General features: G+C 38.4%; 1 protein-coding gene across 1 annotated transcript in view; it reads left to right on the forward strand.

Annotated features, from left to right (window-relative positions):
* Nucleotides 1-12633, forward strand: part of LRP1B (LDL receptor related protein 1B) — a 1933392-nt gene that overhangs the window by 655313 nt on the left and 1265446 nt on the right. Inside the window, exon 3 of the mRNA XM_003267617.4 lies at nt 6842-6979. Within this exon, the coding sequence (XP_003267665.2) occupies nt 6842-6979 (138 nt within the window). The remainder of the gene's footprint in view (nt 1-6841; nt 6980-12633) is intronic.

Raw genomic sequence — 12633 nt, forward strand, 5'->3', positions numbered from 1 at the left:
AACATAAAAATTACCTTTCCACCTTAAAATACTAAAGTTGATAGTTTGTCTGTAATACATCCAAGAAAATAGATCTAATTGTGTGTGAAAAGCATTCTTAATAAAAGAGGGCAAGGTGTGGTGGCTCATGCCTGTAATTCCAGTGTTTTGGGAGGTGAAGCCAGGCAGATTGCTTGAGCTCCAGAGTTTGAGACCAGCCTGAGCAATGTGGCAAAATTCTGTCTCTGAATCTGCCCCCCACCCAGCCCCCACTCACAAAAAAAAAAAAAAAAAAGCCAAGCATCATGGGAGGCTGAGGTGGGAGGTTTGCTTCAGCCCAGAAGGTGAAGGCTGCAGGAGCCACGATCATGCCACTGCACTCCAGCCTGGGCAATAGAACAAGACCCTGTCTCAAAAAGAAAAAACAAAAAAACCAAAAACACATGTAAAGGAACACACTTGAAATCAGGTTAATGGTACTCTAGAAATCTTAATATATAACTTAGTTATAACGACACTAAAAATTTGTTTTTAAATAATTCCAGGAAAGTTAATTTTTAAGGCACTTGTTACAAATTCTTAGAAATCATAGGATCTTCAATTTAATAAGGAGAAAGATTTCACAGGAGTAAATATTTAAAAGATGCTAGGTATGGGGGCTCATGCTTGTAATTCCCAGCAATGACAGGCTGACAGGAGGACTGCTGAAGTCCAGGAGTTTGAGACCAGCCTGGGCACCATGGTGAGACCCTGTCTGTACAAAAATAATAAAAGAATTAGCCGGGTTTGGTGACACAAGCCTGTAGTCCTAGGTAGTTGGGAAGCTGAGCTGAGAAGTTATCTTGAGCCAGGGAGGTCAAGGCTGCAGTGATCTGTTTTCGTGCCAAGAGAAGTAATCCTCATATCCCTCAGTGTTTTGGAGTTAGTAGTAGGCTTTACCAAAAATTTTCAGGTAATTAAAAAATACAGTCAAAACTCTGTTTTTAAAGTAACTAGGTAGCGATAATCAAAGGAAGTGCAAAACTGCATAATTTTAATTTTCTGAATTTCAAGCACATCTTATGCTTTACATATCAAATTTGGTGATAGCTTTACATAGCAAAGTATTTTTTACTTGATTTTATATCAACTAGGAATCAATATGTTTTCATTGCTACATTATGCTACCCAATATTGTAAAATAGAGTGGGAAAAAAATAAATGTAAGTCCTTGGGCCTCAAGAGATATATGCAACCATGCATATATGATACAGTTCATAAACTACACAGTGAGGTATGTATCCAAAAAAAGTGTGATATAGACAATGTCTGCACAAGTTCATTGAACAAAATGAGAGCAATGACATCCACAAAAAACTCCCCTTTGCCTAGTGCATCCCAACCATGATTTCATTTGTTCCTATCACAATAGTGTCAGGCAGAAAGTATTATTCGTCCCTGTTTTTCAAATGTGAAAGAAGAGCCTTGGTGAGGTTAAGTACTTTATGCGAGTTTAGACAAGCAAATAGCTGTTGAAACTCAGATTCAAGTCTTTGATCTCTAAACCTTAACATGCTTTGCACTGTATTATGCTGTTTTTCACAAAGAAAACTTTATGGAGAGACTAGGGTTCGAGCCTAACTTTGAAGATTTTCTTAGGCAAAGAAAAAAGAGGTTTCCTGCCTAGATGATGGTATTGCATGAAGTAAGATCCAGGAGTGGGAATATATTTGGTGTATTTTGGGGAGGTGAAAGATGACAGTGAAAGAAATAGTATATAAATACTTAAAATTAATTGTAAATAATGCTAATGAAGCTTCAATTAGATGATGGTATCAGGCTAAGGAGTTTGGTTTTGTTGTAACCAGCAATTGAGAACCATTATAATTTTGAGAGTATTCATGAGATGAAAGTAGCATTTGTAGAATCTAGTTGGAGAATGCATTAATGGTGGAAAAGAGTAACTTCTTTCATGTCAGAGGAAGTAGAAATTAGCCAGGAGTTAAAATGCAGTGTGTATTCCTTCAACAATGGTATACCAAGCACCAATTCCGTGTCAAGAAACCTCCCAGGTGTTTGCATTGGTGAGATGGATGAGAAATAATCAATGACATCAGGTATCTCATAGTCTTATTTTGAAGAGAAATACTTAGAAACAATAATCATGAGCAAATTTATAATCTGCCACAGAATTTGGAGAAGTCAGAAAAATTGCAGGAAAAGAAATGACAGTATAGAGTTGAAGGATAATCTTGTGTTTCCCAGGCAGAAGGTGGAGGGGATTTTATGAAAAAGCGTGTGTGAATTGTGTCCAAGCATGTCCATGGAATGCTGTGAGGAATAACAAAAATAATGGTGTGAATAGAATATAAGAGGCCTGAGAAAGAATGGTGGAAAATATTCTAAGAGGGAGGCATTCTGGTCAGTCTTTGGAGGACTTCGCATGCCTCTGGCTTCACTGTGGCCAGGACCACAGAGGCCCTGGAGAGAAGTTCGGCAGAAAGTTAGAAGCAGAGGCTAGTGTGACATGGGAATAGGCATGCAGCAGGTGCAGTCTCTGTTTTGAAGAAGTTTAACAGTAAATTTTTTTCAGTAGGAAAAAAGGGATATTGCTTGAAGGAAAGTTTAAAGAGCAAAAGTAACTTTTTTTCTTGGGTATAAGTTAAGAAAATTCAGTGAGATTGCAGGCATGGGACTTTGAAATATTGGGAAAACAAATGGGAAATAAAACCGAGAGGCAATTCTAGATAGGACAAGACCCAAAAGGTGGGATGTAATACGGTGTAAGATAGAGAGGTTAGCCGTGGGGAAGGAGCAGTCATGCTGTTTCTGCTAACATATGACGATGTTGTGACAAGTGCAGTTATTTGTCTGTGTCTGCCATGAGAGTAGAAGAAAAATTTCCCTCTCCACAAAACACGTTATCTCAATTTTCTTTAATCAGAAGAGATATTTGATGAAACATATGTCCTTTATTATCCCCTATTAATGTGCACAGTAAGATATTTACTCTATACTTAAAAATAATTTAAACATTCAGAAGTATACAGGTGAATCCCATTATCCTTGCATTATCCTGGAAGCATTATTCGTAAAATAAGATTTAGTGTAAGAAATGAAACCTATTTCAGCTAATTGGTCAAGGCTTATACATAATTTAAAAGTATAAATACTAGCCTCATGTGTTGATATAATTTAGGTCACCCAATGATGGAGTTTTTCTTTTTAAGTTATTACATTTTCAATGTTGCTATCTTGCTTAGGTCACCTACATTTAGATTTAAAGGACTGGCAATGTTTTCTGAATGTGCACATTGCTGAAAGGTGAGGTGACATTCTCACAAGGACTACCATACTTGCTAAAAATGTTTAGTGCCTTTGTACAATTTTGAAATTTGTCCTACACTACCTGGTCACCTCGCCCCTGTCCCAGGTCCCTCCCAACTCCTCCTGATTCACTCACTACAGAGGTAATGCCAGGTTTACCAGACAGCCTCCAACCGTGCTCCTTTTTGTGCCTCATTTATAATCTCTGGCTGTGAAATGTTCAAATGCCTGAAAGTCTTCATGAGATTAATCATTTCATTTAAGGCAACATTGCCATATTCTCAGGAATTCATGAAGCCCCCATTATCCCGTGCTTCTCACCCTGGTGGACGGGTAGAAGCAGTAATCAGAGTGGCTCTTCTTCTGTCCATGTACAGGATGGACAGAATCTGTAAGGAGTTTCATGGGATACAAATATTTTCACTGCACAAATGATCGTTGGGAATTAGGATACAGTAATCCCCAAAGCAACACTACATGAAATATCCATACTGCCTGGCTTTTGAGAGAATTTTGTTTGAGGCAGGCATTGCTATTTCTCAAACTGCCCTGTTTGTCTCCCCATTTTCCAGAAAGAACAACGAAATACTGATTTTTAGCAGTTTTCCAACTGAAATATCCCAGCACTGGTCAAAGAGGTCTGAAATATTTATTCCCTCAATTGTGAGGCTAATTGCCGGGGCCTGAGGCCACCTCTAAAAATATTATTTGCTGTTTACTCCAGTGTACCTTGCAAATATTATGATTGTCTTAATGTGTATTGATATGAAAATTTGGGAAGGACTGGTTAGGGTACAGTTCATCCAGCCATGACCCAGCTGTCTCATGAGTTACCCAGTAGTCCTGGCAACCAAGACAAGAGTATATCAAAAATGATAAAGACTGTAGTGGCTAATCTATAAAGAAACCAACTAACTCTTTAGTTCTCCCAGACTAATTTCTCTCTTGTCCCTAAACTTTACCACTATGAATAATCTAATAATTCTATACATTGCCTTTGCAAAATTAACACATTTTTTTCTCTTTTCTCAAAATTTATAAGTAGCTGAGCCTTTCTACTGGCCATGAGATGCGTATTTCACTCCTGCTATCATGTTTCTCAGTTACCTGGCAATCTTAACAGTGAAAAATCATACTTTCATTTGAGCTAACACATTAATCACTTTTTAAAAAATCTCGCTGCTTGTGAGAACTGCTGAGTCATTTTTTGTTTTCTAACTATAATATTTCTAAAATCTCTGAGGTTTATGGAGTGTTTACTCTGTGGGTAACTTTTAGAACTTTTACAGAAAGGTCTGAATATAACTGGCCTAAACATTTCTTGGAAATTTATGCAAGGATGAATGTTTTTAAATTTTTATGAATCAGCCAAGTAATTTTAAAAAGCTACTTTATGATGCTGGTCATAGAAGTTTATAGCTTTTTAATATTAATTTATATGTCTTTAAAGTTCATTTTTAAATGAATTTATGTTAATATGATAAACATAAGATTAAATAGCTAGAGGCGCTCAGTGAAAATTCTTTCACTTACTTTTACTCCTGTAATTTGTATTCAAATTTGTATATTTGTACTTTATTAATATATATGCACATATATATATATTTGGAAAAAAAGATATATTTTTAGAAATATTGATACTCAAGTTATAGAAGCATGAGTTGTGCATTTGGGGTGACAGGTGTTTGACATTTAATAGCCTTGTACAGTAGTAATTATATAAATACACATGAAATTTACAGAGAAATCTGTTAAACAATTCACCTAGTGAAGCTACGGCGTAAAAATTTGTTTATATCCCCTAAAACACAAAACATTGAGAGAAAGCTGCTTTAGCATCCAACAAAATAATTTACACCTATAATTCCTATTTGATAAAGTATTTCAAAATTATATTTAACTTTTGGCAACTCTAGTTTGTTTTTCTTGTATGATATTTTTGTTTTCTTTTGTTTGTTTTCTAATTTTATCACATTGCAAACTTCCACAATTCTCATAATTTTGCATATCCTAAAATATTTTAGATTGGCCTTTTAATTATTATTATTATTTTACCTCAACTAAGTAGAGAAGGTAAAACATGAAATTTTTGAGCTTTTTTTTTCAGGAGGAGGAAAGGGGCTTACAACAGAAAAGACAGTTTGAGATACAAGTATTTACCAAAAAGCAACTTACCTTCTTAGAACATTGTTTACTTAACTATGATAACACCAAACATTTATTAAGTGTCTGCCAGACAGTATTCTAAGAGCTTTTGATAGAATCCTCACCACAACCCTGTGAAATACAGACTTGATATATAGCTTGCTCAAGCCACTCAGCTTATGAATAGTGGGGCCAGCATTTGGACCCAGGAATCTGGCTCCACAGTCTGTTAAGCACTCTGCTAGACTACATTTATTTATGTAGCTAATGCATGTTGAATTCCTACTCAGCCTACATTGCAGTGCTCAGCGCTTTGTAGTCAATAACTGTTGACATTCACAACAACCCTACGAGGTAGGCTCATTTGGTAGTTTCATTTTATACATGAGAAAACTAATCATTATTTGATTAAATCAATTAATGTCACATGGATTTGGCAGAGTTCTGATTAAAACCTAAGTGTGTCTGACTATAGAATCAAGGCTGTTGCAATAATCTATGTCAGATTAATACATGATGGTAGTCATATTGGAATTACTACATTTTAGATTTGGAAGAGCCAGATAAGACTAAGAATCATATGGGGATTTGGAAAGTGCTTGTAGAAGTGTAGATAGGATGTGGGAATTGACAGCCTGAAATTCAGGTAAAATAACATACAATTCGGATGCTTGATAAAGATTTGGAATGGGTAAACTTTGAGAAAAGAACCTATGTTCTGATTTCAGCTTATCTTAAAAACACAAAGGGTGATTATTCAAAGTAGTTATCACTGGTGTGTAAACACAATGAGTATGCCCTTTTTTTCACTTCCTGTTCTTTAGCAAATTTTATTCCATTGTAGTTGCTCAGTAAAAGATTTTTAAACAATAGAAGTCATACATAAATACATTTATAACTAAATGTTCTTCATATTCTTAAAGAACAGACTAAATATAACCTTTAGATTGACATAACTTCACGTAAATGCCACTGAAAGATTTTTGTTCACGTTATCTGATGTAATTCTAACAAGAGATCTGCCAAGAACCATTATCCATAGTTCACAGCTGAGGAAATTGAGATTCAAGGAGTTTAAGTACCTTGCCCAACTTATCTAGGGATATGAGATGAAACAATGGCTCAATCAACCCTCAGATTTTAAATCCATACTATTTTAATGGTTGAAAATAATATTTATGTTTTTAATGCATTATTTCAAAAAATACATATTTCCTTTCCCATGCAGCTTTAAAAATTAGGTGTTTAATCACATAGGCTAACTTCAATGTCTCCGAGAACAAGAGCAGCACTCTTACAGTATTTTCTATAGTTTTGTTTTGTAAAACAATGCTAGTAATTTCTTGTGCTTAACAGTTTTACCATTTAAAAAAGCTAACACATAATTCTGTTCTTTTTTACGTCTTTGCAGGTCCTGAGGAGGTAGAAATCAAGTGCCCCTTGAATCACATTGCTTGCCTTGGTACCAACAAATGTGTTCATTTATCCCAGCTGTGCAATGGTGTCTTGGACTGCCCAGATGGGTACGACGAAGGAGTACATTGTCAGGGTGAGTCCATTCGTGGAACAATGAAACTGAAATATTAAATTTTGCATAGTAATGAAAGTTCAAAGAAAACCTATAACCTGCCTTTTCTTTCAACTATAAGCATATCAGTTATTAAGAAAGCATGAATTTTACTGCCAGACATTTAATATGCATTTCAAAGCTGCAAGTATTATGTTTGAGCAAAAAACACCATTAGACAACACACACCCACACACAAATTTAGACTTTGAAGTTGGGCTCTTAAACAATTACATGTTTCCTATAAAAAAAGTACTTTTGAGCAAAATACAAATGGGAAGTCTTTGTCACAGCAGATTGATATCACATGGTGTTATGAGCTTGTTTATCTGAACCTTTGCTTAAACAAAATATTTGAAGGAAAGCTTCGTCAACCAAGTATTTTAGTAAGATATATCCATGGGAAATTTGTTCCTTCATAATCTTTACATGATATTAGACTGTTAACTTTCTTGTAATTTTCTTTTTAAAAATCAACATCTAAATTCTATAATGGTAAAATATTCCCTAGGTATTAATGATGTGAGGGATAATAATTAAAATCTAAAAATTAATAAAAAGTTAAATGCTACTGGCACATTCTAGTGGGGGGTGGAGCGGGGAGAATGAACCATGAGATGAAGAGAAATAAGAGCAGAAGAAAACAGTCAAGGATCCAGGTAAGGACCCAGATTTGGAAACAGAATCAAGGTATCATGAAGTGAATCAGACTGCAAGATGGAGGTGGGAAAGAAACAACTGTACTAGAAGTCTTCAACTCAGATTCTCATAGACTGAGCATAACACAAAGGATATTGAAGCTAAGACTTCAATAAGAACCTGTCCTTCATTTGGGGGTCAGTAAGACAACAAAGAATAGAAGAAAGGAGGGGAAACTGGAGATAATGTGTCCGGAATTAGTGGGTTCTTGGTCTCACTGACTTCAAGAATGAAGCCACGGACCCTCGCGGTGAGTGTTACAGCTCTTAAGGTGGCACGTCTGGAGTTTGTTCCTTCTGATGTTTGGATGTGTTCAGAGTTTCTTCCTTCTGGTGGGTTCGTGGTCTCGCTGGCTCAGGAGTGAAGCTGCAGACCTTCGTGGTGAGTGTTACAGCTCTTGAGGCAGTGCGTCCGGTGTTGTTTGTTCCTGCCGGTTGGCTTGTGGTCTCGCTGGCTTCAGGAGTGAAGCTGCAGACCTTCGCGGTGAGTGTTACAGCTCATAAAAGCAGTGTGGACCCCAAGAGTGAGCAGTAGCAAGACTTATTGCAAAGAGCGAAAGAACAAAGCTTCCACAGTGTGGAAAGGGACCCGAGCAGGTTGCCACTGCTGGCTGGGGCAGCCTGCTTTTATTCTCTTATCTGGCCCCACCCACGTCCTGCTGATTGGTAGAGCCCAGTGGTCTATTTTGACAGGGCGCTGATTGGTGCATTTCCTATCCCTGAGCTGGACATAAAGGTTCTCCACGTCCCCATCAGATCAGTTAGATACAGAGTGTCCACACAAAGGTTCTCCAAGGCCCCACCAGAGTAGCTAGATACAGAGTGTCAACTGGTGCACTCACAAACCTGGAGCTAGACACAGGGTGCTGATTGGTGTGTTTACAAACCTTGAGCTAGATACAGAGTGCCGATTGGTGTATTTACAATCCTTGAGCTAGACATAAAGGTTCTCCAAAGCCCCACCAGAGCAGCTAGATACAGAGTGTCGATTGGTGCATTCACAGACCCTGAGCTAGACACAGGGTGCTGCTTGGTGTATTTAGAATCCCTGAGCTAGACATAAAGGTTCTCCACATCCCCACCAGACTCAGGAGCCCAGCTGGCTTCACCCAGTGAATCCTGCACTGGGGCTGCAGGTGGAGCTGCCTGCCAGTCCTGCGCCATGTGCTCGCACTCCTCAGCCCTTGGGTGGTCGATGGGACTGGGTGCCGTGGAGCAGGGAGTGGCGCTTGTCGGGGAGGCTTGGGCCGCACGGGAGCCCACGGAGGGGGTGGGAGGCTCAGGCATGGCGGGCTGCAGGTCCCGAGCCCTGCCCCGTGGGAAGGCAGCTAAGGCCCGGTGAGAAATTGAGCGCAGCGCCAGTGGGCTGGCACTGCTGGGGGACCCAGTGCACCCTCCGCAGCTGCTGGTCCGGGTGCTAAGCCCCTCATTGCCTGGGGCCAGCAGGGCCGGCCGGCTGCTCCGAGTGGGGGGGCCACCAAGCCCACGCCCACCCAGAACTCCAGCCGGCCCGCAAGCACGCGCGCAGCCCCGGTTCCCCCTCGCGCTTCTCCCTCCACACTCCCTGCAAGCTGAGGGAGCCGGCTCCCGCCTTGGCCAGCCCAGAAAGGGGCTTCCACAGTGCAGCGGTGGGCTGAAGGGCTCCTCAAGTGCTGCCAAAGTGGGAGCCCAGGCAGAGGAGGCACCAAGAGCAAGCGAGGGCTGTGAGGACTGCCAGCACGCTGTCACCTCTCAATAACATATCTGGTTTCTGGGTAGCTTCACACAAACTAATTGCTGTCATGGGGGAAGAGGTCCCAGGTGACCAGAAATTCCAATTGTTCAGGAGGAGCTCCATATACGTATACGTTTAAAGTGCTCGAAGTCAGATACTATTTTTTAAAACATTGTATAGTCAATAACATGCCCAAACAAAACCTGTCTGGGGGCCTGACAGGTCTTGTTGGCTGACAGTTTTCCAGGTCTGGGGTGAAGTAAGCTGAATTCAAGACCATAAATGGAGATATATATTAGAAAAAGCACAAATCTTCGAACAATAACCTGAAGATGTAAGAGTGTTGAGAGACTACAGGTAGGCTGTGGAAATCGACTGGTCACTAGGTCTTTTCCCTCTTTCTAAAGGAAGGTCCAGTTACTCTGACTCTGTGGATAAATTCTGACTGGGAATTTAAAGATCTTCAGAAGCTTCCTTCTTTGGCCTGAGTTTCCTTTCTTAGCATTAAAATTACATAAAAAATCAGCAGATTCTTAGTTGCAGCTGTGAATACATATGTAATAATAATGAATAAGAGATTTTATTTGTATGTAAAGGTTTGTGACATCTTTTGTATAATTGTATATGAAAAAGTGATATGAAAAGACAGTAGGCCGGGTGCAGTGGCTCACTCCTGTAATCCCAGCACTTTGGGAGGCCCAGGCAGGCAGATCATCCGAGGTCAGGAGTTCGAGACCAGCATGGCCAACATGGTGAAACCCTGTCTCTATTAAAAAAACAAAAAATTAGCTGGCCGTGGTGGCAGGTGCCTGTATTCCCAGCTACTTCGGAGGCTGAGGCAGGAGAATTGCTTGAACCCAGGAGGCAGAGGTTGCAGTGAGCCAAGATTATGTCATTGCACTCCAGCCTGGGTGACTGAGTGAAACTTCATCAAAGAAAGAAAGAGAGAATGAGAGAGAGAGAGGGAGGGAGGCAGGGAGGGAGGGAAAGAAGGAAGGAAGGATTTTTAAGTGATAAGCATTAAAGAGTTTAATTTTCTTTTTGGATATTAATTATATTTTCTAGATCCTAATTTTATTCAACTCAGTTATAATTCAGGCTTTTTGTTATATCGTTTTTGAATTTTCAGATAGATATGTATGACTAAGCTTTTAAAAGAACAAAACCATCACCTTTCCAAATATTTCATCAGAGGTGATTACACACATTTGAATATCATAAACATACTTCTGTAACAAGGATCTGAGTTTTCTGATAACGTTTAGATTTTTGATCTAATATATGAGGGCATATGTTAATAGCATAACAGGGGATTCAAATAAAACAAAGTATTTGAACAAAAATAAAATGCTTTTAATTTTATTTTGATCCTGGAAAAGACTGACATATATGTTGGATTAAGACAAATTTCGAGTATGTAGTTGTTTATGCTCCACTCTTCTTTTTCGGTTCTAATTCAGTTGTTTAAGTGTTTCAAATTTTCCATTTTTATCAGATGTAACACTTTTTTTTTTTTTTTTTTTTGCCAGTAGGAGGTTTAGTTTCCAGTAGGAGGTTGATTGTACCAATTGGGCCTTTTAAATATTTTTACATTTAACCAAATAAAGTGCTTTAAAAGACCTAAGCAGCCATTCATTATTACCTATGGTAGACTTAGAAATAATAAATATATTTGGATTTCTACTTGCTATTTAACCTCAGTGGAGGGTTTCACCTTCTTCTCTGGCCTTGCACACTACATAGCACTGTAAGAACAAGGTGACTAAAGAGATATAGTCATCCTAGAATCAGTGATTTAATAAAATCTTTCTGCATTGAGAAAATAAACTCAGAAATGAGTTTACCTGCTTGGTCTTGTAGAGTTTCCTTACCACATGGACAAAAACCAAATCTCTGGGCAACATTAGATTTGTAACATTTATATAGTTTGTGTTTAAATGTGAAAAGGTGACTGGCTATAAGCAAAGGTACATCGTAGGAACCGAGTCTACATTCTCACCCTCAGCCTTCTGCCTAATTTGTGGTCACACCTGATGAAACGTTGTTTCCTGGAGAGTTAATTAGGAAACAGCTCCATCAAGTCTGTAAGGAACTTTCTTATCCACTATAGACAGACAATAAATCAAGAAACCAGATGAATTCAAACGATACCTTTCTTTTTGGAAATTCTTTTTTTTTTTTTTTTTTTCAGAACAATTCTGTCTAACTCACTTATATTTACATTGCTTCCTTTTTGTTGCATTCTAAGCATAGACTGTTATTTAAGTAATTACACCTAAAGCCTAGGATATGATTAAAAAATGGATGTGTTTTCTTTTCTTTTCTTTTTTCTTTTTTTTTTTTTTTTTTTTTTTTTTTTTTGAGACAGAGTTTCGCTCTTGTTGCCCAGGCTGGAGTGCAATGGCGCGATCTCGGCTCACTACGACATCTGCCTCCCAGGTTCAAGCGATTCTCCTGCCTCAGCCTTCCAAGTAGCTGAGATTACAGGCATGCGCCACCACACCGGGCTAATTTTGTACTTTTAGTAGAAATGGAGTTTCTCCATGTTGGTCAGGCTGGTCTTGAACTCCCGACCTCAGGTGATCCGCCCGCCTCAGCATCACAAAGTGCTGGAATTACAGGCGTGAGCCACCGCGCCCAGCTGTTTTCTTTTTTTCAGAAGAGGATCCAAAATATATTTGGTGGCATATTTATATCCTTTATAAAACTAATAAGGGAAAAAATTAAAATTTTGGAGGTGATGTTCTGGTCCTGGGAATGTTTTTGTATCAACTGAATTGCCTTCTGAATATTTCCTAGAAAAGTCAATATCTTTCTAGTCAAGATAATGAAGAGATATATATTATTAATGATTTTCTATAACACTGATATTTTCATCTCCATAATTGGACTCCACCTGAAGAAAGAATAATGGATTTTTTTATATGGGGGTACTTGCATGTAGAAATATGCTTATAAAAGTTTTACAATAAAAACTTTCAAAATCACATATTTTTGAAAAGTTAACCTCTTTCTACGCAGTACTTCATATTGGTGGTAATATCACCTTGTCTAATCGCATGAGCAATGCAAATACGTTCTGTAAAATACAAGGCCTCTCAATCCAGAACATTTCCACAGAAATGCACACAACAGTATAAAGAATGATGGAAGAAGTGAAAAACTTTGACAAATAGAAACAAGATGGACTAAGATGTATCAAAATGCTGTTTTAAAATTTGACA

The sequence above is a fragment of the Nomascus leucogenys genome, chromosome 20, assembly GCF_006542625.1.
Source record: "Nomascus leucogenys isolate Asia chromosome 20, Asia_NLE_v1, whole genome shotgun sequence".
Lineage (NCBI taxonomy): Eukaryota > Metazoa > Chordata > Mammalia > Primates > Hylobatidae > Nomascus > Nomascus leucogenys.